At 45.1% G+C, this 23,894-nt stretch overlaps 1 protein-coding gene across 1 annotated transcript; it reads left to right on the top strand.

The window, feature by feature from the left end:
• The first annotated feature begins 181 nt into the window (after positions 1–181).
• map3k10 (mitogen-activated protein kinase kinase kinase 10) lies at positions 182–22,082 on the top strand. The gene is made up of 11 exons (XM_028419997.1): positions 182–3,028; positions 15,746–15,926; positions 16,053–16,201; positions 17,122–17,297; positions 17,488–17,734; positions 18,027–18,149; positions 18,219–18,357; positions 18,443–18,555; positions 18,636–18,934; positions 19,348–19,882; positions 20,082–22,082. The coding sequence occupies exons 1-11, from the start codon at positions 2,029–2,031 to the stop codon at positions 20,480–20,482; spliced, it is 3,363 nt and encodes a 1,120-aa protein (XP_028275798.1). The 5' UTR covers positions 182–2,028; the 3' UTR covers positions 20,483–22,082.
• The last annotated feature ends 1,812 nt before the right edge of the window (positions 22,083–23,894 follow it).

Below are 23,894 nucleotides of genomic sequence, written 5' to 3'. Positions count from 1 at the left end.
ATTGAAATATTGTTAATTATTCCGTTATATCATCTGCCAGAATGATGTAGGTCAGCAGGAGACGCCTTCGAGACTCCATTACCCATGATGCACCAGCACATGCACAGACACACACAGGCACACAGACACACACAGACACACACCACTAGCAACACAGGCCACAGTCTCGTTCCAACAGACTGCGGTGCCCTCCTCTCCGCCCAGTGCGCTGAGCTGCACCCAGATCTGCGTACAGGCGATGGGAGCTCGGATGTGGTCGGTGTACGCGCTCCAGCCATCCCTATGATTAGAAGATCTGTGACAGGAGAGGCGCTCGCTCCCGTGTACAGTGAACGGGCACCCCCGGTGTATTTGGATGTAAAGTCAGCCACACAGACTGACAGCTCGGAGCTCGAAATGTTACGTGTTTTTGGAGGAAAAGCCTGTGTGAATACGCCAGACCTCCGGACGGCTGCCTGAACGGCAAGGAGAGGGGCTGCCGGGACCGTTTTAACTGGGCTACGGACTTGAATGGTTTCCTTATTACTTGGATGCAAACCGTACGCCCTATGCGACGATGACAGTGGATGTTTCTGCCCTGAGAGTCCAGGTTAGGCTACAGTAAACGCGTGTTTACCTATTAAAATAAAGCAGTTTAAGGGTCGGAAGACGCAGCGACTGGATAGCATAGATACGCGCACATTTTACGCACGCACAAAGAATTACCGTATATTATTATTATTATTATTATTGTTATTATTAGGGGATGTGTTGTGGATCTATTGATAAGGGGAAATGGATACAGTAAAACTGCACTGCCTCCATGCAAACCATCGCTGACAATATTTTCCACCTTATTGCCACCGTGTGTCGGTTTGAAAGAGAAGCCGTGGACATTTAAAAACCCACACCTCCTGCCACAATACTATTACTATTGATTGATGATCTGAAAGCTACCATGCGCTCTCAGAGAGCGGCAGGATAATGGTAAACGCTGGCATCTCTTTTCTGTCTCCAGAGAGGAAGAGTTTCTTGTCTAACCGAGCACTCGTCACCATCACAAATGTAGCCCAGCGGAGGCGACTGAACCAGGCCGCTGCACAGAGACGGAGGCGGGTTTGTTGTGCTCAGACTTGGCTGGATGCTGAACATGGTGCCACTTCACAGCTCTGTTTTAAATCCTGAAACCTGCCGCTCAGCCTTTGGCTTCTTTCTCTACTAATTCCCCAGTTGTCTTAAAATGGACGGGCCCTTTTTGATGAAAGCTATTCAGGGACGCTGAACCGGCTCATGCATGTAGGATTTAGCCTGGACCGGCTTGGCGAGATGTAGGACGAATATCCACGGATATTTTCCAAATACAATATAAAGGAGCGAGCAGCCCATATTCACGGAGATGGCTGGCGGGGGAGGTGCATCTACACTGGGCTGGATGAGAAATAATGAGGACCCCTGCTCGGAGGATTTCACTCAGCTCATACACAGACTGCAGCTTTTATTGGCAGCCTAATAATCCTTACTAAAATTAATCTGACAATCAGCTGTGGTTCTATCATCACCCTGGTGACGGGTGAAGCTTTTAGAATCAATACACTAATTTTTAATGTGTTGAAATTACCCACACAAGAGTTAGTTTGGGGAAATAATTCAAATCTATAAAGAACCAATGAGCTCAGATTTCAATGAACTCTAATTCTAACAGTAAATTGAGTTTTATTATTGAGCTGCGCTCAGACTGAAAGCACCTGCTGTTTTCTAGATGAACTCCTTTGTGGGAGCTCTCTACAGACGGGCGCAGTTGTGGAAACAATCAGTTAGGTTTAAGGGTGTCATTGTTTGACCTGTTGTATGTTGTCCCTGAATGAACTTGCCTTTGGGAATACATGTTACTTACACACTGCATAGCAACAGCACGGCAGCAACTGGTCACAGGATTTGGTGCAGACTCAGAAACGAGATGTGGTGATGGGGGAGAGCAGGCTGAGCCACTGAGCCCCTCTCCTCTTCACTGGTGGTCGAGGACACCTTGTCTCAGTCAATGGGCCCCATATGGATTTTGTGCCTGAGTTGACAGAGGGCAGGCCGACAGCGTCAAACAGCAGTCAGGCTGCCATGAACCCATACGGCAGAGCGAGCAGCACAGCAGCCCCCCTGTCTTGCACCAGCTGTGGAGGCTGCTGCTCACCACCTCCTCCTTGCCTCATCCCTCCTGGGCCCCCCTCTTCTTCTACCTCTTCCTCTTCCATGGCCCCGAATATGACCCCTCCACCCCCAATGGTTCCCGCCCCTGTCTTACGAGTGGAGAATGGTAGCAGCTGGAACTCCTCCACAATCTCCTCTGGTTCTCCAGACTCCCACCCTGGTCACCGGTGTGGGGCAAACAACCCCAACCCCTACTGGACAGCAGTGTTTGACTATGAGGCCACAGCAGATGAGGAGCTAACCCTCAGGCGAGGGGACCTTCTTGAGGTTCTCTCCAAAGACTCAAAAGTGTCTGGGGATGAGGGTTGGTGGACGGGCAAGATCCAGGACAAGGTGGGTATTTTTCCAAGCAACTATGTCACAAGAGGAGATGCTGCCAGTTACCAGCAACTGACTACAGGAGGACTTGTGGTAGGTGGGGTGGGTGAATGTCCTTTGGAGATTGACTTTTCAGAACTGCTACTGGAGGAGGTGATAGGAGCTGGTGGGTTTGGGAAGGTGTACAAAGGAGTGTGGCGAGGTGAAGAAGTAGCTGTAAAAGCTGCCAGGCAAGACCCAGATGAGGATATTAGTGTCACAGCAGAGAGCGTGCGGCAGGAGGCCAGGCTGTTCTGGATGCTCCGGCATGCCAACATTATTGCTCTCCGTGGGGTCTGCTTGGGGGAGCCCAACCTGTGCTTGGTGATGGAATACGCCAGAGGCGGGGCTCTGAACCGAGCACTGGCAGGGAAGAAGGTTCCTCCAAGAGTGTTGGTGAATTGGGCAGTCCAGATTGCAACAGGGATGGACTATCTGCACAACCAGGCGTTCGTACCTATCATCCACAGAGACCTCAAGTCCAGCAACAGTAAGTACCCCAAAGAAGTGACACGTAACTTCTCTACAATAAAGACATGAGTAAAGTACTACTGCACCACAAAGCATGTAAAGTAAACACAGTCACTCCCATCTATGTAATACATAGAACACAACAAAAGACTCGGCTAGGTTTCTCTGAAGTATATTACTATAACTTCTATCCTAGCTACATTTCAACAACACATCAACACATGTTCATGGACCTTCAGGCTCACTCATGCTTCTCATGTACAGTATGTATGTATCATTAAACTCACAGCTGACAGATTCAAAAATCATTGATAATAATTTTCTTTCTTGTCAGCAAATAGATTAAAATGCAAATTAAATAGATAGATACTTTATTAATCCCAGAGGGATTACAGGCCACATGCAGTTAAAGGTCGTAGTCTTTTCTGTTATAGCAACGTAAAGAGAATACATTGAGTGGAGAAGCTAGCTCACACACCAAAAAGTCTCTAGGTTCATTATACATGTTTAAAATGGTCTCCCTTCGTTTGTTTATTTACCTGCTAGCTAATGTGCAAACAATGCTTGAAGGCTTATTTGCATCAGCGAGTGGTCACCTGATGTACAAATTTTACTTTGCTCAGTGACAGCTAAACATAGAATAGAGGCTAAAAGCAGGAAGGACGGGTTTGCTGCCCTCAAAGAATATTAGTATAAAAAAGTGTTTGAAATTCAGTATGTCTCAGGAAGATGCTGTGTTAGTTCAATGACCATCCTCTAATATTGACATGTTTGCATTCAGCGGACAGGCTGTTATAAATGTTAAGCCTTCCTCTCATATTTTTTGGGACATTGCAGAAATGTGATTTTCTAGTGTTGTCACTGAGTTTTTATGGAGCGCCGAAACTGGAGGAGAAACCTAAATTGGACCCAGCAGGGAGGCCTAAGTCCTGGAGAGCTGGTCTCTCTCTGCCATCTTTTCCCTGTCATCTCTCTCTGCACCTCCTCCTGCTCTTTATCGTCCTCCTCCTTTTTCCTCCCCTCCTCAAGGAGAGCAGTTCTGCTCTGCAACTCACTGTGCTATTTTTGGTCCTTTGTGCTACTTGCTGTTTAAAGACGCAGTTGCAGTTGTTGATGCATCAAAGAAATAATACACAGCGAGCATCTCAGTGCATTTGTGTGTGTGCATATGTGCAGGGCACACAGTGTGTGTGCTTATCCCAAGTGACAAGGGGGAGGGAGTGCTCAAATATGGGTGGAGTGTGCAGGATGCTGACTAAAGGCCTTTTAGGGAGGGAGGCAGCAGAGGAGATGTCACCTTATCTTCTTCTTCTTACTTTTATATCTTTACTCCACCTCATCCTGTGCAGCTCCCAACAGTCACAATGCATATTGGACAGCAAAGTCTTGGAAACCATTATACTGCCTTTCCATGGTGACATGGGCACCGCTTCTGTGTTACTGAGTCATACAGCTGCTAGCCGCTGTCAGCTGCTGCGCAGAATGCCAGTCCCCTAATTTAGAGTATTGTGTGTGTGTGTGTTCTGAATAGCAACTGAAGAAATGCCGAAATGTCTCAGGGAGGGCTTGGACCCTTTTTCCTCCTTTGAATGATGAATCTGACTGAAAATGTGGGGCGTTAATCATTATAAGTATGTGATTATATGACTCACACCCACACTGAGGGATGTTTGCATTAGCCTCACTAGTGCCCAGGAGGGGAAAACATGAGGTAGAAAGTGAGACAGAGGAGAGAAGTAGTGAGTCAAAAGATTGTGAGGAATAGATCAGGTAGTGGAGAGAAAATGAGCTTGAGAGTGGAGCTATATGAAACAAGAGAGTAGACTGATGGGAAAGAACAAGAGAAGGAGAGCGTGGGGGATAAACAGAGGTTCATCTCAGTTTAGGGTTACACCTCAGCTCATTGTCCAGGTGCGCTGGTCTCAGGTGTCCTCTTCAAACCGCCGACCACTTGGCATCACTGTGGTTACAGAGCAGCTCAGGCCCCCAAGCCTTTCCTCAGTCTCCCATCATGCACTCAGTAAACACTATTCTCAAGAAAAAAAAATAAAAAACGTGACATTAGTGATGTGTGTTTGAAGCTTCGTTACAACACAGGAGCTTTATTTTTGGTTCACTCAGATGCTTTCTTCTAAATTTATCTCGGTTTCTGTGGTGTATCTGTGAGTATTTTGTTTTAACCTGCTGAGTGTTGTCGCTGGTCAGGCCTACAGTCATGGCGAGTGAGTCTGTGTAACAGATAATCTGATTACCATGACCTCCTTAGAGTGATGTCACAGCATGTTTTTGGGTTGGCAGGTCATCGCCCCCGTGGTCATGCCTTACCTGTCACTCTGATCCTGGATCAGCCGCTAGTCTCCCAAAGCATAGGGCACCAGTCCTCTGCAATTGACTGTAGAAATAAAGCAAATAGAAAGTGTGGCAAGATTCAGAGCACCACTTATAGACAGAGTATACTGGGAGTATCAGTTTACAAGGCAAGGGCTGTGACTAATGACAGAAGTTAATATGAATTTATTACAACTAAACAGATTACTGTTCATCACATAAGTTGTGTCCTGATTTTTTGAATGAGACAATCCGATTGGGTTGATTACAACAAGCCGAGTGGCAGCTAGTTCTATTAGATATCCCTAATATCTCCAAATCCTAGCAACTCTGATCTAAATGGTTAAACAGGGCAGTGAATTTCAGATGTTTGGGTAAACTGTAAAACTGGCTCCAGCTCAGGGACATTTCAGTTCATGGCTGCCACAGTTAAAATGCTGAGGAGGCAGGTGCTCCTGTAACTGGTCCTTTATTTATTATAATCCTCTGCACAATTGTGATTTTATGACCACAAATCTTTCATTTGTACTCTGGGCTCAATACAGGGGTACAAAAATTGAAACATTGATTATATTATGATGTATTATTATGCTAAAATGGATGTCAACGGTCTTAGGTACAGCAATTTGCAGCAGAGGAGCTTTTGACCATCTCCTATTGAAATCAATGGACCAAACCTTTTCAATTGTGTGCCCTGTGTTTTTGCTGCCTGGGATACGACACTGAGTCATTGATACTTTACATGGAGTTCTGTAGAAGCTGTGAGTCAGCTGCAGGTGAGACAATACAGCTGAGCTGATCACCTGTTGCTAACAACAGTGGGCTACCTGTACCTGCTCCAGGAAATGTCATAAAGTCAGTCTCTGTGGACATTTGTACACATAGTGACATAGCGTACATCTAATATTAAACTTCTGTCACATAATGTTTCATGTTATTAAAAACACATCAACAGTTTGATGGTCCCTGTTGAATCTTTTGTGATGATTTCACTGTAGGCACACAATAAAGGCGAGAGAGTTGACATTACCTGCTGTTTTGACTGCTGTAACTTCAAATGGAAGCCATGTTTACACAGTCAACAATCATGTGAATATCGGGAGCCCAGTGTCTCAGAGCTGGATCGTCAAGTATGCTGCTTGCTCACAGAGTATTTGAAATACACAACAAGGTTAGACAAATGAATAAAAGTGCTACTTCTCTTTAGGCCTTTTTTCTTTGTTTTTCATTGATGTATTAAACTGCCGCAGCCATGACATCAACAACAGCACTGTGCGCAAGTGCTGTAATAGCTACTTAACAGATTAGCAAGCTGCGATATGGCATATAGTCGCTGTCATTGAAAAGCCTGTGTCTGGCTGTGTGTGTGCGTGAGAGAGAATGTAAGAGTGAGTCTGCTGAGGAAAGGATTAGAGTGGTGGCCAGTGCCGGCTGCTAATCCCTCAGAGAGACAGAGCAGAGGCCGAGACTGTGACTAACTGGGCTAACTGTGGGCTAACGATACTACGAACAGGAAACACTTTTATTCTTTTACTTTGAAATAGGGAAGTAAATCATGGATATGAATCTAAGGCATGACATGCATGTATTATATGTATAGATTTACCACATTGAATAAAGGGATAAAGCATCAGGTAGCTACCTGAACCAGATAGCAGAACTTAAATTAAATTAAATAAAATAATTAAAACATTATTAAAAACATCACACACAACAAAATATTGTGTAGCTTTTACAAAGCTAACCCTTGGTGGGTACTTTTTCTTTGATTGTGCAGGTGACACCAAAAGTATGATTTACACTGGTGATAAAGTTAGTGTAAGGAGGTCGTACAGCAGAACATGCTGTCACTAGGGCAGAGAACTCCTACTGTCACACACACACACACACACACACACACACACACACACACACTCATGTACATGCTGCAGCACAGCACAGCAACAATGACCCCATTCTCACACAGCAGCCCAAGACAGAGCGAGAGCCAGGCTCACAATGGCAGGAGTCACTGCAGGGGAATAGGGGGGCGAAGGATGGGAGATGGAGGGGCGACTGTAGGCCGTGAATGATGGAGTGGAGAGATGGATGGAAGCAAGGCAGGATGGGAGAAACCCCTGGAGGCTCGGCTGGGAAAGGGAATGGAGCGGTGGATGGGGGAGGGAGGGATGAGCGCTGGAGTAGGAAGAAGTGTAAGGCCAGTTTGAGAGGAGGTCAAACCATTCTTCTCTCTCTCAGGGAGACAGTTACAGATCAAGGCTCACATTCGTGGTGCACTGTAGGCTGCTGTTTTCTACTATGTGGCTATGTGTCTGTACTCTAGGCCTCATTATACCACACTTCATGTCAAAGGCACAAATGATACAAGAACCATATGAAGAAGATCAACAACCACTAAATTCCTCAAAAGCATAGTTTTTTAATTTTCTTGTGATCAAGTCTTGTGAACAAGTTTATGTATTAATGTCCTTCAACTTGTAACATATAGACATCATGTGTTGTGGCTCAGATGATCCTTGTTGTCATAGAAATATTGGTTGTTTGTTGTTTTATAGTTTAGAGCATGAAAATCATCTTCTTAGTTCTTCTTTAAAAGCACATGAATCTGGATTATCACAACAATTTTCAGGGAACGATTATACATCATTGTCGCCACAGCCGACTGACACTGTATGAAAAGGCTAGATGGAGCGACTCTATCAGGCCGTGCTCATCAGACTGACAATAAAACAGCAGAAGGACTTTGGACTTTTCCCTCCGTCACTGTGTGAATTTGGCCACACTGCTAACAGATGCTTCAAAGCTGCTACAGTGACACAACTATAGTGAACAGTGTCACCAGTCAGTGTCTGCATGGTTACAAACAAATACAGCGGCATGCACCCACACACACACACACACACACACACACATCATGATTATTTTCTCCATTGGTCAATAAAAAGTTGATTCAAAGCCAGTGATGCTCTCTTTACTGCATTGCAGCTCCGGCTCCCCGTGGATCTGCCAAGCACACTGACACACATTCACACAGACTTGTGCTGTATGTTGTTTTGGACTGTGTAACACATGGATTTGTTCAGAGATCACATTCAAATGTTGATTTTCTCATGTTTTTTGTCCCAGACCTGCGTCTTTTGTAAATATGTGTAAACACATAGTGACCATGTAATTGTTGTGCATTTACATTACCAGCCTGCTGAAACATCCCATAGCTTTTAGTGTCTGCAGAACAGGTCTAAAGAGTGTCTGATTCTACTAGTACAGCAAACAGCGCTGTTAACGCCGCAGGCTTTGTGTTCCCTCCTCATCTCCTCACGTTTAGTTCAGCTCCTCAGTGTCTGCACGAGAGGCTGTCTGACATTTGTTGTGGTAAAAACACAATTGAAGTGTGACCCCTACCACCACCAACTATAAATACAGTGGTGCACATGTACATGTGAGTGTTGTACCGTGTTGACCGTTAGCTCTGCTGTCAGAGGGTCATTGTTGTTTGCCAGCCGCCTGGCACGGAGCGCGGGGAGTCAGGCCAAGCAGAGAGGGCTCTGGGTGTCCCCCGAGCTGGGGGGGGGGGGTCCTTCACCTGCTTTCATAGTGCAGTCATGTGAAGGACACTTCAGGCAGACTGCAGAGTGTGTGTTTGTGGAGAGTTGAATAAAATGATTTATTCACCACCACAAAGAGTAGACGTGTAAACATGTTGTCATTTTGCACGCTTGAGTTGATTCTCAGACAACTCACCGAAGGCTCCGGTTTATCTATATGTTAAAAGGACTGAAGTTAAGTTCAATAAATTCATTAAACAGCAGGGTTCTGGTCTCATCAGACTGTTCAGGGAGCTCTTTAAAGTGCAGCAAGGATGACGTGTTTTAGGTCAACAGTTAGCATCTCATGGGTCATGTGACTACAACATCACCAACTTCACCGCTCCCTCCTTGTTAGTGCTTCACTTATTGCAGGCATCTTGGTGAAACTTCAAGAAGAGGGAACAGGAAGTACTAAAATGCTTTTCACTTTTTCTTTCCTGCAGCACTCTATTAATGCAAGGCAGAAACTTTTTAACTTTTTAACTTGCAATTCTGCTTACGTAACTGCTCACCTCAGCTTCACTCACACCACCTGTTTGTCTGTGTGAGGTCGACTCAGGTGCTGCTAAGAAGGCACGCACAGATTCAAGTCACTCCTCAAAAACCCTCAAAAAAAGGTTAAACCATCTTTAGTTACAGGCTACACCTCAGCCATAACTCAATTTTCTGTGTAATTGTGACACAAATTTCACAAAAAATGAGGACAGGACTGCATCAGAAAGGTCAACTTGACATAGTGTTGTGCAAAAATGCTTCATTACATAATTTTGACATTACATAAAAAAACACCTTGCACTTCACATAAATGTTGAAACATATTGTTACATAAAGGCAGATCAGTTTTGATCATTGTAACATCTATAGTACAGCAGCTACTGTTTACATTTGTTAAACTATACAATAAAAGTCAAGCTCAGACCTCTCTGTGAATTCCAGCACTGTAAGTACTCCCATCTCCACACTTACACACACACACATATACACGCCACGCACAAGAAAGCCGCCTCATTTAATACCTCCATCTCTTCTGAGAGAGACGCTGCCTGGTCACACGAATCTGGCAGCTGCGTTTGTGAGGAGACAACGTGAATGGCTGCGGGGTGAAACTGTGCCACTGTGTGGCTCAGGATTAGAGCCTCCATGGCCTGTGGTGGTACGACAGGAGCCAAGCTGGAGTATCAATGACATGGGAGCATACTCGCTACAACCTCCATATCAAAGCACTGGGAACGAGAAGAGGCCCAGTTATTCTGTGGACGTCTTGCTGCATCAGTTTGTAGCATGAGCTGAGTGACGCTTACACACAGAAATACTCTGCATTTTTAACATTTTAGACTCTGAAACTAAGAGGTTTTTGATGGAGGTTTCTACTGTTTAATGCTGCTGTATTGTGTTTGAATTTAACATGTTTTTGAACTGATTTTTGAGACATTTGAACGTCTCTTTTCTCTTTGTTTGGAGAGACGCTTTCTGTCTTCCTTTGCTTAAATTTGTTTAAGCAGAGAGATGTGAGAAAGCCAAAGGAAAGTGTATTGAGATACAAAGACATCTGGTATGTGCTGCCAGGAGAGTGACAAAAGCTTTCCCTGCAGTCATCTCTCTTCACGAGTATCCTGCATCTCTTCATCCACTTATTGCTTCCCTCTCTCTCCTGGCGTCTTTTCTTGTCGTCCTTCTTTCCAATATCTCATTCTCCTTGTTTGCCCTCATTTCTACAGCTCTGTTCTGTTCTTGTCATTTTTGTCCCTCTCTTGCCTTTTTCCTCCCATCCCCCATTCCTCATTTTAAACCACCACCCTCTTTTGCCTCCTCATCTACGTCCCCATCCACCTTCTCCTACATTACATGCACACAATCTACCTCTCTGTTACTCTTTGTTTTTTTGGACTCCCTTCACCCTCATGCTTTCCCCGGGTCTCCTCTTCCACTTCTTCTCCCCGGTGTGTTGTGATCGTAGCCAGGCTGACGACAGCTGCGACAGCAGACAGTCAGGCAGTGGGCACCGGCAGAGGGAGCGGGGGCGGGGACGACGGGGGAAAACAGGCAAATACGAAGATGAAGAGAGAGTCCTAAGGAGATATGTTGGAGTGGTTGGTTACTTTGTTGTTGGTGATGTTTTGATCTCTGCGAGAGAGACGGTGGGTGGGGTGGGTGTTGCGGGAGGGAGGGGGCGGAGGCTGGCTGCTCAGCATCCCACAGGCCCGTATCTCATCTGTGATGCACATCAGCCTGCTGCTAGGACCAGCGTTCAGGTGTTCTACCTAACCAACCAGCTGCAGGAGCATGAGGATTTAGAAGAAAGTGTTTCTGCAGAGTTAGAGGGGTTAGAGGGAGGGATCTGAGGAGCCTGCTGGGGGTTTGTCGGGCCTGATTCGCTGACTTGGCACCACAGAAACAGCTGTTCCACCCTGCAGGCTACACCTGTTATTGTGTGAGACAAGAAGATGAAGTTAAAAAATGAGACAAAAGCTAGAGGAGGCCACAACATCATTATTCTTTCTGCCTTAAATTTTTCCCTTAATGTTGACACCCCCGCTGCTGCAGCTCTAAGACAACTTCAGCCTTATTAAATATTAAACTCCTCGATTCTTATTGATAAAGAGCTGCAGAAAACACAAAGAAATGAACAATTCACAAATATGTTTCTATATTTGTTTGTTACGATGATGTACGTCATCATCTTCACATGCAGGTGTAAACATTTTAGCCTAAAATTTGAGTATGATGTGATCATTAGAACCAAACATGAACTACAGCTAAGGCTCATGGGAATTTTGTTATAGAGTGTGACATAAATTATACAACCTATTTCTATGTAGGGTGGGTTGCATTGTGGAGTTTAAACTGAGAGTATATAGTGAGCTACATGCCAAATGACATCAGTGTGCTGGCCCTCCGTGGTCTTAAAATCAGTGGAGTGTCCCTTTAAACAGAAAGCCCGTGCAGAAACCACAACATAGGGGCATGAGGGTGTTCATCTCTGCACTGCCTCCTCTTTCCCAGTGTTGGTGTGTGACCTCTGCCCTTGTTACCATAACAACAAGTCTGAACTGAGTCTGAGCCAAAACAAAGCAGCCGATCAGTGTTAACTGTTGGAGCAGTTCATGTCAGGGCTGAACTGTCCTCTGACATTAGGGCACAGGACGGAGGATTTGCATTGGTGAAGTTCCTCATCTTTTGGATGCAGCGTTCGTCAGTGTGCATCAGCTGTGTCTGCCCAGGCTGCTCTCTGGGAGGGTTGCACCCAGTTTAATAAATACAGCAGTCAACATTGACTATGTATACATGTTAATGTGTAGATAAAAATACAGAAGAACCACTTGAAAACTGATAACAGTTTTACACCCTTAACTTATACCCTTACTTGTTGGAAGAAAAAGATGAAGATTTAGCCAAGAACAGGTTGTGGTTTGACTAGATAAACAGGTCGAGTTAAGTTAATATTTTGCTACGCTGGCTAGTTATGTATCTATCAGCTCTGTGGAGGAAGGAAAATGAAAGCAGCATTGAGCTCTGACAGGCTGCTCCACCTGCTCCACCTGATCAGCTGATCACAGAGGATAAACCCCTCAGCTGACTGCTGGGATGACCACGCCCAGAGCTCTGCTCCAGCTGATTGCATGCTCTGCCGCCACACAGTTTATTTAAGGCGAGGCAGCACAGAGACAAAGGCGCTTCATCCAGGGCTTATTAAATCGGCCTAAATAACACGAAAGTAGGCTATAACTATAACTTTCATCAGTTTGTTGTGTTTGTGGATCCAGATAATTACCGCTGTGCAATGCTGCGGTTACAAAAGCCATCACTCAGACGACCTTTGCATTCCTCTGCGGGGGTGAAATATCTGAGATAATGTGTCACCTGCTCCTCTAATGCACTGACTAACCAGTCTGGAGGATCATTACTGAGCCTCTATCAGAGTTTACACAGCGACTCTGTGGAATTTCTTAACACAGTTCAGGGTCCAAGGATGAATGTTTGGCAGTTTAGAGAGTAAATAAACAAGCACAGGGGGCTCTTTAACAGCCACTCTTGGACACACCCAATCGCTTGGTGTTTCTGATCAATACCTGGCTATGATTATTTTGGTGTGAAGTTTGACACAGTCTGCACTATCCTAATCCCTACAGTCCTTTTATGTGATGCAAGGCTTCACAACACAGCCTCTTAGATTAGCCACATTAGTACATTAGCAGCTAACAGTACCAGAAAAGGTGTCTTTTTCAGGACTTTTAAAAGTCTAGAAAAGAACATATGTCTTTGTCAGAAAGGATTTGCCAACTTATGAGCGCATTTTATAAAAATAATGTTACAACTTCAACAAAACCATAAAATCCAAAACATCATAAAACATCGACGACAGTAAAGGTGTCATTCTAACAGATTCAGACGAGGTTAGCGACACTGTTGGCCTGATTTTCTCTGTTTAAATTTACTTTGTGTCTCGTTGCACAGGTGCGGTCATTGATTAGATAAACCTTTATTGACGCTGGCTGTATTCTTGGAAAAAGTCTCAGAGAAGAGGACAGAGAGTCTTTACAGTGCAGCTCTGATGAAACAGAGTGTAATTCAAGTGCAGGAGGAGTTTGTTTTTGTCTCGTAGATGAATTCCTAAAAGATCTGTGCCGATGTGTTAAACTACACAGAATGTTTATGGTAATGAAGCTGTGTGTGATTAATCAGTGACACATCCAGATAAAACTCATGTCGTTGTAGCAGACATTTGGGAGCTCGTAGGCAGCGTTTCTTGCTTTCTCCTAATTTGTAAGTCTATTTTGAGATAACATTTCCAACAGCGCTGGCATTGCATTGTAAAAGCCACGCTATCCTTGAGGATAGGGGAGGTGGCTTTTTTCTTTCCTTCGCTCTGATAGAATGTGCTGTGATGCTTCCCACGCCCTCGCGGGTGTTATTTGTGTGTCGCTGCACTTCAGGTTTCCGTGCTGCCAGCTGAACACAAACATGTTGATCTTTGTGTTTGACGTATGCATAAGATGCTGGCGGGAGGAAAATAAAAAAAAAACTTGTGGCAGGATGAGTGAGCACGTGCAGGTGGTGTTAGAGAGACGATGGCAAGGTGTGAAAGGAAGATGATGCTGTTATAATTACACCAGGAGGAAAGCCGGGGAGGGAGCAGGTTAAAGTGCTGCTTAAGTCGCTTCTACCCACATTCTGTGTGTTTGCCTGCGCTCTCCTCACCTACATATATGATGGGCTTCATATTTATCCACACATAGAACTGCAGACACTCTCCATCCTTCTGAGACAGTCTGGCTCCACACAGAGAGAAACCCAGAGGAGACAGCTGTCCCTCACAGAGACAACAGTATCAGAATAGAAAAGACGACTTGAGGTTGGCGGCTTATTATCACTGTCAGGCAGCCTTACATAAACACAGTGTGGAAGTGACAAACATTTCTGAAGAACTTATTTACTTTAGTGTGCTTCTGCCTTCACTTTAATGGTAAAACATGTCTTTTTCAGCATGTTTACCAGCTTAACAGGCTGAACATGGCATCATTTATTAAAATGCTGTTGAAGTAATTAATTAATTTATTGTTCGTGGCCTGTGCTGACACAAAATTGTTCATTTTTTGTATTTAGATTCAAGATTTAGATTCATTTTTACAGGAAATAAACAAAACCTGCAAATATAACAAGTTCAGTATTTATAAAACTATGTCTCATATTTTCTCAGTTGCTCCAATCATTTTGTGAAAAAATATTGAGATAGTAGGTAGCAGGGACGCATTCAGATATGATTTTTGCAACAGAATTGAAAACTTCATCCAATCATCCCTCACACGGGCTCTGTACAGAGACTCTCCATAATAAACCAGCCAGGTGGACAAACGTCATGAGAAACAACACGGGTTAGCAAACAACAGACATCAAGAAACTTTCAGGTGTCACATACAGAACGTTCTTTGATATTTCTTATATACCCATACTGTAAAGGGATTAATAATTCTAATCTTAATCTTAATCTTAATGTATCTAATGAGCTGTTTTGTTAGTAAAGTAAAGGATTAGAATCCTTCTGGCCGGCCACACTGCTCTCCTAGTGAGCCTGTGGACAGAGCAGAGCAGAGAGACACACCTTTATCACGTGAAAGTTTTTCATCTGTGTGTGTGCAAGAGTGCATGTGTGTGTGTGTGTGTGTGTAAACAAAGACACTGCTGTGTGTGTAGCCTTGTTTCGCCACCCTTTGCATACGCCTGTAGATAAGTGAGAGAGAGAGAGAGCGAGAGAGAGAGAGAGAGAGAACATCCCCCACCTGGCTCTCAGTGAACTGTGTACACTCTAAATATTTCCATATTTGTCAGTCCTCTCACGGAAATGAAGGAGGAAGTTCTAGGGAGGAAAGGCAGAGAGAAAAGGTGGCTGACAGTAGGAGGGACGAACTTTAAAGTGACCGTCACAGTACAGAGATCAGACTCACACACTACAGACAGGTTTGACCACACCTGTACTGCAAACATGGCCGTGTTGTTGAACTGCATTTGTTTAGATTGTAAAACTTGATCGCTGATTTATTATTCTTCACAATTTAACAGTGAAAAATATCCATCAACATCTAATAAACCTCAATTTTATCTCCTCAGATTATTTGTTTTTGTTTCAATAATCGTCAAAATTTCAATTTAGTGGCACAAAGAAATGAGAAATAGCAAATACTCACATTAAGGAAAATAAAATCAGTGGTACTCGAGTGAAATTAAGAATTATTTCGGTTCTGGTTTGTGTGATGTGCCTTACAGCTACTGTTCTCATTTAACACAAGCTGTTCTCTGCATCTGTTTGTTTTCCTCTTTGTCAGTCCTCATCCTGCAGCCGGTGGAGCGGGACGACCTGAGCGGGAAAACTCTGAAGATCACAGACTTCGGTCTGGCCCGAGAGTGGCATCAGACCACCAAGATGAGCGCCGCAGGGACGTACGCCTGGATGGCCCCGGAGGTCATCAAGCTCTCCCTCTTCTCCAAGAGCAGCGACGTGTGGAGGTACAGCAGTGTGCTCGTCCCCACATCCAGCGCACGTGAACGTGCAGGCTGCACTAATGTGCAAAGTGAAGGTAGATGTTTGCATTTGTTGTCCATCACAAACATGTTTTGTGCTCTGTCTGGCAGTTTCGGTGTGTTACTCTGGGAGCTGCTGACTGGAGAGGTTCCTTATCGGGAGATTGATGCGCTGGCGGTCGCTTACGGTGTTGCCATGAACAAGCTGACTCTTCCTGTCCCTTCCACCTGCCCTGAACCTTTCGCTCAGCTTCTGGGGGGTAAGCGTGTGACCCAGCTGTTTTAAAAAGTTTGATCCAGATGCAGAAACTTCACATCCACGTTTGGAAACCATGCATTAAGTTTGATATATCCTTGTGCTGCTCTGTGCTTCAGCTCCCTCTGAGCCACATTTCTCCTCTTGACCTTACAAATAATCTCAGTGTATTAAGCGGCTCTTCTTTCTCAGGCCAGGTCTGGTTAAGCACACATTTGCTTTACGTTATATAGAAGTTGCCTTCTTGTGCTTATTCCCATGTTACGTGGAGCTGCAGGCCAGGTTTAAGGTCTGTTTCTGAACTTCCCTCCACGTAAAGCTTCTTTTCCTCCTCTCACTCCACTTCATCTTATCCATGTTCATCCGTTAATCTCGCCTTTGTCATCCCTCGCTGCTCTCTACACTCTGTTTACCCCCCCTGTCATCAGCTCACTTTCATCTTCTCTCTTGCAACTTTATCCATGCACACTTTATGCTAATGTAGTTTACCTAATGAATAAATGTCACCTGCTGCAAGCTGCGTTTTTATCCACTCTGCCTTTGTTGGAGCTGCTCTTCCTGTGTTATAGGAGACGTCTGTGTTGTGGTTTCTGATCAGTTTGTTGCTCAGCAGATTATTGTAGGTGTGCAGCATGTTTCTGCAACACTGTCAGGCTTTGGCTCATGATGGTCGCCATATGCCGTCCCATCTTGCTCTCTACCACTTCTCCTGTTGCTGCTTTTATTGCCAGATAAATAAATGCAGACCATCAATTCAGGGTCCAGTCATGTTTGTATTGTATCGGAATGCTGTTTGATACACTTGTTTAAATGAAGGGTAAATGAAATAAATAGCCATTTATCTCATCACTGATCCACAAAAATTGAAGTCTATGGCAGTCAAGTCACTACAGCATCCTTCCCTCTTTGTCTCTTGTCCCTCAGAATGCTGGAGCCCCAACCCCCACAGCAGGCCCTCGTTCACCAGCATCCTGAGGAGACTGCAGGCCATCGAACAGTCGGCCATGTTTCAGATGCCTCTGGAGTCCTTTCACTCGTTACAAGAAGACTGGAGGGTGGAGATCCAGCAGATGTTTGACGAGCTCAGGGCCAAAGAGAAAGTGAGACATCCATAAACATCTTAGCTTTTATTCACACAAACAGGAGAGAGGATGTCACATTTTATGTTGAGGTGGGAGGAATCTCACCATGTCACATCTGTCTGAGGTGTCTCTGCAAAGCAGAATTACCTTAGCAACAAGTCTAGAGGTGTTAAAAAGAGGTGCTGCTATACCTTTTTCCTCTCTGAAGGAGCTGAGATCATGGGAGGAGGCGTTGGCCCGAGCAGCTGAGGAGCAGAGGGAGCAGGAGGAGCAGCTGAGGAGGAGAGAGCAGGAGCTGGCCGAGAGGGAGATCGACATCGTGGAGCGGGAGCTGAACATCATCATCCACCAGATGTACCAGGAGAAACCCAGTGTCAAGAAAAGAAAGGGCCACTTCAAGAAGAGCAGATTACTGAAGCTGGGGAAGGACAGCAACTGCATCAGTCTGCCCTCTGGTGGGTGGAAGAGGGAACTGCAGTCAGATGCTTTTAAAGGGATGAATGGGGTGCACAGAGCTGTCAGAGCTCCTAGTTTAATGGCATTTCCTGTTACATGGGGTTTTTCCAGATCGAATCACTGATGCATTCTATATCCATTGATGCATTTCTCTGGATCGTTCAAGTTTCACAGAAGACAGGCGTGGTTGAATGCTATTTACGTGTTATTTAGGGACACACCGTACAGAGATGACAAGAGGCAGAGGAGGAAATATTTGACATGTGTAGTCAATACTTTCTCTCTTTGCAGGCTTTGAACATAAGATCACAGTGCAGGCGTCACCCAGCGTCGACAAGAGGAAGACCCAGGGGAGTGAGAGCACCACACCGCCTGCCAGCCCGGGGGTCATACCCCGGCTGAGAGCCATTAGATGTGAGTAACGAATGCCTGCAAATGAACTGAGTGATTTATGTCTTTCTGACTGTGTGCATTGTCCCTCAGTGACGCCAAGTGACGGCAGTAAGACGTGGGGCCGCAGTGCTGTGTGCAAGAAAGAGGATCTGACGGCCAATAAGAAGAAAGGACGCACCTGGGGGCCGAGCTCCACGCACCAGAGAGAGAGGGTCGGCGGGGAGGAGAAGTACGTCGATGATTAAACACCAGTTTTACCTGATGAAGAGATGAGCTTCGAGTTTTGGTTGATGTTGTTGTTTCTCTGTGTGCAGGTTGAAGTCACTGAGTGAAGGATGCAAAGTTTGGTCGTCCAGCGCTCCAAATCTGGGCAAATCCCCCAAACATGCACCCATGACTGCGGGCTTCTCCAGCTTGAATGAAATGGGTGAGTCTTCACTTCATTTTAAGCTGTGCATCATTAAACACAAGGATTAACCTAATGTTTTATTTTCTTCTGTCTTTCAGAGGAGTGCGGTGAGTTTGAGGAGTCACCAGGCTCTGTACATCCCTCAGAGACCAGCAGTAACGGAGCCATGGAGGACTCAGGGCCTCTGTGGAACAGCCTGGGCCCCAACATGGGGCCTGCTGCTGTTAACATGAGCTCCTGTCAGATGCCTGGGGGTCTGGGGGTGGGGGTGAGCTCCCAAGACTCGCTGCGTCGCTGCAACCAGAGGAAGAAGAGCGACATGTTGCTGCTGGGTTGTGCCTCTCTGCTCGCCTCGGTGGCTCTGGGACAGGACCTGATGCAGCTGGGAAAACTGCAGGTAGGACCACATGGGGTCCTAACAAAGTGGCTGCTCTTGGCAGTGTGTGCTGTCCTTGTTTTCTCTCATGCTTTATTTACATCTCAGTAGTGTGTTAGATTCTGTGGTTTAATTTGTTTTTATGGGTTAGTTTTTTTTTATTTTAGAACTCCAAAGGATATAAAAATAAAACTGTGGTGAAACACTCAAAAAGCTTTAAACAAACACATTACAAGGAAAGGCTGTGTTGCAGTAAATGCTGATATAAAATGCAGTGAGAACATCTCTGTAAGCCGTTTCCCCAGATCAGGCACTTCACTTTAGAGCCACAATCAATACATTCTGGGCCACAATCAATACCAAACATCAGTCAAGCTGTGTCATGATGATGGCGTTTCAAAGTATTAATTGTATTATTAACCTGTTGTCACCAGGTGCTTCAGGACGAGCAGGACCTCCGAGAGGAGCAGCGCAAGAAGAAGGAGGGTCTCTTCCAGCGGACGGGTCGTTTCCGCCGCAGCACTTCCCCGCCCAGCAGAAACCTCTCCCTGTCACTCTCCAGACACCACGACTCCACACTTCCCTGCCTGGACCCTTCTCCCTCTGTAACACTCCTCTCGTTGTCCTCTCTGTCTGACTGCAACTCCACCAAGTCCCTCCTACCTTCTGACCCAGACGAGTACCCGCTCACCCCAATGACAGGGTCCAAAACACCGGCGGCAACTCCGGCTCCGGCTCTCAACCCGCTTCTGGACCTACGGGCTGAGAGCTTTAAGAAGGAGCCCAATCAGTCACTCACACCCACTCATGTGTCTGCAGCCATGGCCCTAAATAGAGGACACAGACGCACCCCCTCAGATGGGGCTATACGACCCAGAGCCCAAACTCTGGGACACCACAGGTCGCCGTCAGACGGGAGCATGCCCATGCCTCCGCCGCCAGGAGCGTCACACATCACCGCAAGTAAAGGTAAGGCCAACACCCAGTTTATCAACAACAATTCACAATTCACAGATGCATGAGATGCATCATCCAGAGAGAACAAAGTTTCTGAAAGCAGTCAGGAAGTGAATGCTTCTCACATTGCTTGTGAACAGCGCAAAACTCACGAGCAAAAAAAAATAATCAAGCACACACACAAAAAAAATGCTTCTCCCTCTTTGTTCAGGTGTGCGGGACACTCTGGACATCCCTCGCCTCCCGGACCCCTCCACCATCTTCCCGGTCCCTCACCGGCGCAAAGCTCCTGCTCCTCCAGTCCCCGCCCCGGACCCTCTCTGTCTCATCAGCCCCCTGGAGAGACCCAAGACGCTGGAGTTTGCACCCCGGCCACGGCCCACGCCAGTCAGGGTAAGAGCAGACCCCTGGAAGCTGGGTTCCCTCTCCCGGACTCTTAGCTCATCACCGGGCAGCAGCTGTGACAGCCCGCTTGGCTCAGGGGACAGCAGCGCCAGCGCCCCACGGCCCAACCTGATGGACATGGACGTGGAGGGCCAAAATATGGACCAGACTGTTCCTCTGTGCGGGCAGCTGCAGCCTGCCACTGTGTGTGGACAGCAGTACTTGTAGTGTGAACATTTGATTTTGCATTCAGACATTTTCCAGGACGTAGGAACGCCTACCGATGTCTGAGCCGAGCAAAGTGCATTCAAAGAAGTTTGCAAAAACATCCCACTTCTTGTCACGTTTTTGGGCTCTTAATGGAAGCCATCCTTCTTTGATAAGGTCTGAATTCCTGATAGTGGTCACTAACCTGCACGACATTGAGTGTCCTAGAGGCCTTTTGAAAGCCTTGTAGTGTGCTCATTCACCTAAACGTTCCCTGTTTAACCTTCCGTTCCCTCCTTGGAAGCCATTTTTGCTTCTCCATGACCATCCATGTTACATTTCCTTCAAGACTGATGCTCAAAAGCCATTCAAAAACTGAAAAAAGCCACTTTTTCTGACTTTACTAACTGGACATTTCAATCCATTTGCTTGTGCTTCTTGCCTGTCTGTGTAGTTTCCCGCTTTCAGCTTGCACCCCTTTTAAAGTTTCAGGAGTATTTCCCTGATTTAACGAAATAATAATAATAATATTAGAGGAGCCGGACTTGTTAATCATTCTTAAAAGTGAGTGTCCTTGTTCTTATTTTGCACACACTTTGTTCTGGCGGTGCACAGACGTTACCTTCATCAGTTCTGCCTTCTCTCATCCTCTCATCTCTCTGCACGGCGGCCATATTGTCCTCTCTCTCCCTCCGAGACCAAAACAGGAAAAAAAGCCTTTTGGTGGACGGGTCCTCAGCCTTGTAGAGTAAAAAAAAAAGCAGAGTTTATTTTCTCAGTGCTTGCACCATCCCTGCTGCAACCTGTTAGCAAAAGGTTTTCTATCAGTTTGGCAGCCCAGGTGTGTTTCTCTTGTGTGTGTGTGTGTGTGTATAGTGTAAATGGGTTTATTTCTGCGTGCTGGTGCTTTTTTTTAAAAAGTGTGTATTTTACATATGGATGATTTGCTAAACGCAACACACAGCACTTCCTCAAAATACGACCACATTGTCTTTTACATGTTTTTTTCTTTTTACAAAAACATTCCTCCTCATCCCACTGAAATGGACGCAACTAAAGGAAACACTGGGATTCCAACCTCGTGCATTCTGACACTTCATCGTCTCTCCTCTGACCTGCTGTATTCGACATCAGTGGCACTTTATAGGAGCCGTCTTGTGCAACTTGTTAGTCTCTCTGTGGACTCGTGGACTCGGCACAAAGCTGTCACAGCTGACAAATCAACTTTTTTTCTCTCTGTATGATGATGGACAGTTCATCCTGGCTGCGGATGGTATTTACTTGACCTGTGCAAATTTCTCTAGGTGAGCGTGTGAGTGAGGATTTGAGTGTGTGTGTGTGTGTGTATGTGTGTATATTTGTATGGGATGACGACAATCCCATCGATAGAAGAGTGAGCAAAAAACTCATTCTCCTCGTGTGGTTAAGAACACTGAGTATTTATTATTAAATTTATTGTTATTATGGAAAAGGATTAATTATTATTACTATGCTCTTCCTGGGATATCTGTATATATTTGTTAATATAAACAGGAAAAACCAAGGAAACCCTGGGAAAATGCTCACTGAAACATCCATGTTGTCTTCAGTTTCAACCTGTGAGGAATAAATGTGACGAATGATGGGAGATGAATAAAAAACAGTGTCCGCATCTGATTTTCTTATTGTCACAAGGTCATCTGAGCAGTGATATATATAGGAAATATCCAGACCCCCAACACAACAGGTGGACTGAAGGTACTGCTCCTGACATTCTGCTGATGCTGCTGTAGGTGGAGCTAGTTTGAAGTATAAACAGTGACTGATGATAAATCTCATCCCTGACTACACGCTGCTGTTCATCAGACATCAGGAGACAGAAAAAAAAGAAAATTCAAACAAGTATTTATTGTGAAAGTTCAGTTGCTAACCAGCAAATCTCAGCTAGTTGTGGTGTTCCTTGATGTCATTCAGCTGCCTCTCAGATGGACGCCTCCATCTTGGACTACAATAGGTGAGATTTGCTGGTGAGGTAGCTACAACAGTGACATGGCTGAACTTTCAAAATAAAAGTAGGCCCTATTTACATATAGCTAGAAAAACTGCATTTTGCTACAGATCAAAAAAGGTTTTAAAACAATTTTAACATTTGACACCTGTAGTTCATAAAACTATACTTTCTTTTCTTATATATTTCTCTTATATGGTGAATAGTCTGAGTGATAGTGCAGCAACAATAAACACTGCTCACATCTCAGGAACAGTTTCTAGTTACAGGTCTGATATCAGCCGAGACAAAGAGACCTGCAGTGACATATAAAATCCTCTAGGTGTCACCACTGTGCCCTATGATGTCATATCTTTTCAAAGTCTGCTGTTTTTCTCCATGTCATACATACCTATAGTCACTCCCTGACACTGCAGCTGCCATAAAACACACAAACATGTAACAACGTGTAACCTCTGACCTCTGGCAAAAAGAATTTCCTCTGGGATTATTGAATAAATATGATAATTCGGATACCATGACAACCTCTGGATGGAAACACAGACCTAAACATATGCAGTGTGTAAAGATAATACCTACACACACACACACACACAGATCCTCACACACTCCACTGCTGCTTCTGTCAGTGTGACCGCCAATCAAACACCCCTTCAGACGCCAGCCAGTTACCTAGCAACCCCTCCTCACTTCCATGGCGATGCTATTAAAAGCAACAACACACACAAGCTGGAGAAAAATGGATGATGGGCCTGAAAACGAAGTGAGGATGAGAGAGAGAAAGAGAGAGAGAGAGGTGATAAAGAGCCAGCAGAAAGGATTCAGAAGGCTGAGCATTGTGTGGCTGCTACACACACACACACACACACTCTGCCTATTGTCCTGTTTCACAGCTGTGATGTCACCTTCTCTGTTCTCTACATTTGCTGTTTTCATTCCTCCTCTTTGCTGCATTTCACGTCAGTAAAAACACATTTCACAGACACTACAGTCAGATTCAGGCGGTGACGATGTCTGCAGCATTTCTGAGATTGAGGACAGACAGAAGAAAAACAATGTGGACAAAGAGAGAGATACAAGTGTGTGTTCACTTTTTGCAGTGAACCAGATTGGCTGCCAGTTGGTGTGTCCTCAGACCAGCAGAGCGAGTTCTCTGGTTTTTAAATGTTTTTCATCAAATCATTAAATCAGATTTTAAGGATAGAATATTTGAAAATAAATCAGTTGATTCAATAGCTCAGGAACACACGACAACAGCTTTTAGAATCATCGGTGCCTTTAAAGGCGGAATAAACAAAGAGAGGCTGTAAACTGTGTTTTTACTGTGGACCGTCCAATAAAGACAAAACAGCCGCGGCTATATAGTGTTTTCGTACCCTTATGTAACATGTTTTAGGTCAAATCTGCTCAAACTTCTGCTGCTCTTCACAGCCAAAAGCTCCAAAA

The sequence above is a fragment of the Parambassis ranga genome, chromosome 13 (genome assembly GCF_900634625.1).
Source record: "Parambassis ranga chromosome 13, fParRan2.1, whole genome shotgun sequence".
NCBI lineage: Eukaryota > Metazoa > Chordata > Actinopteri > Ambassidae > Parambassis > Parambassis ranga.
The sequence above is the reverse complement of the archived record's forward strand: the minus strand, read 5'-3'. Positions and strand labels throughout refer to the sequence as shown.

Coding starts and splice junctions, on each gene's coding strand:
- map3k10 (XM_028419997.1), top strand. CDS start 2,029: ATGGATTTTGTGCCTGAGTTGACAGAGGGCAGGCCGACAGCGTCAAAC. Junction 16,202..17,121: donor TTTCGCTCAGCTTCTGGGGG/GTAAGCGTGTGA, acceptor CTTGTCCCTCAG/AATGCTGGAGCCCCAACCCC. Junction 18,150..18,218: donor CCGGCTGAGAGCCATTAGAT/GTGAGTAACGAA, acceptor ATTGTCCCTCAG/TGACGCCAAGTGACGGCAGT.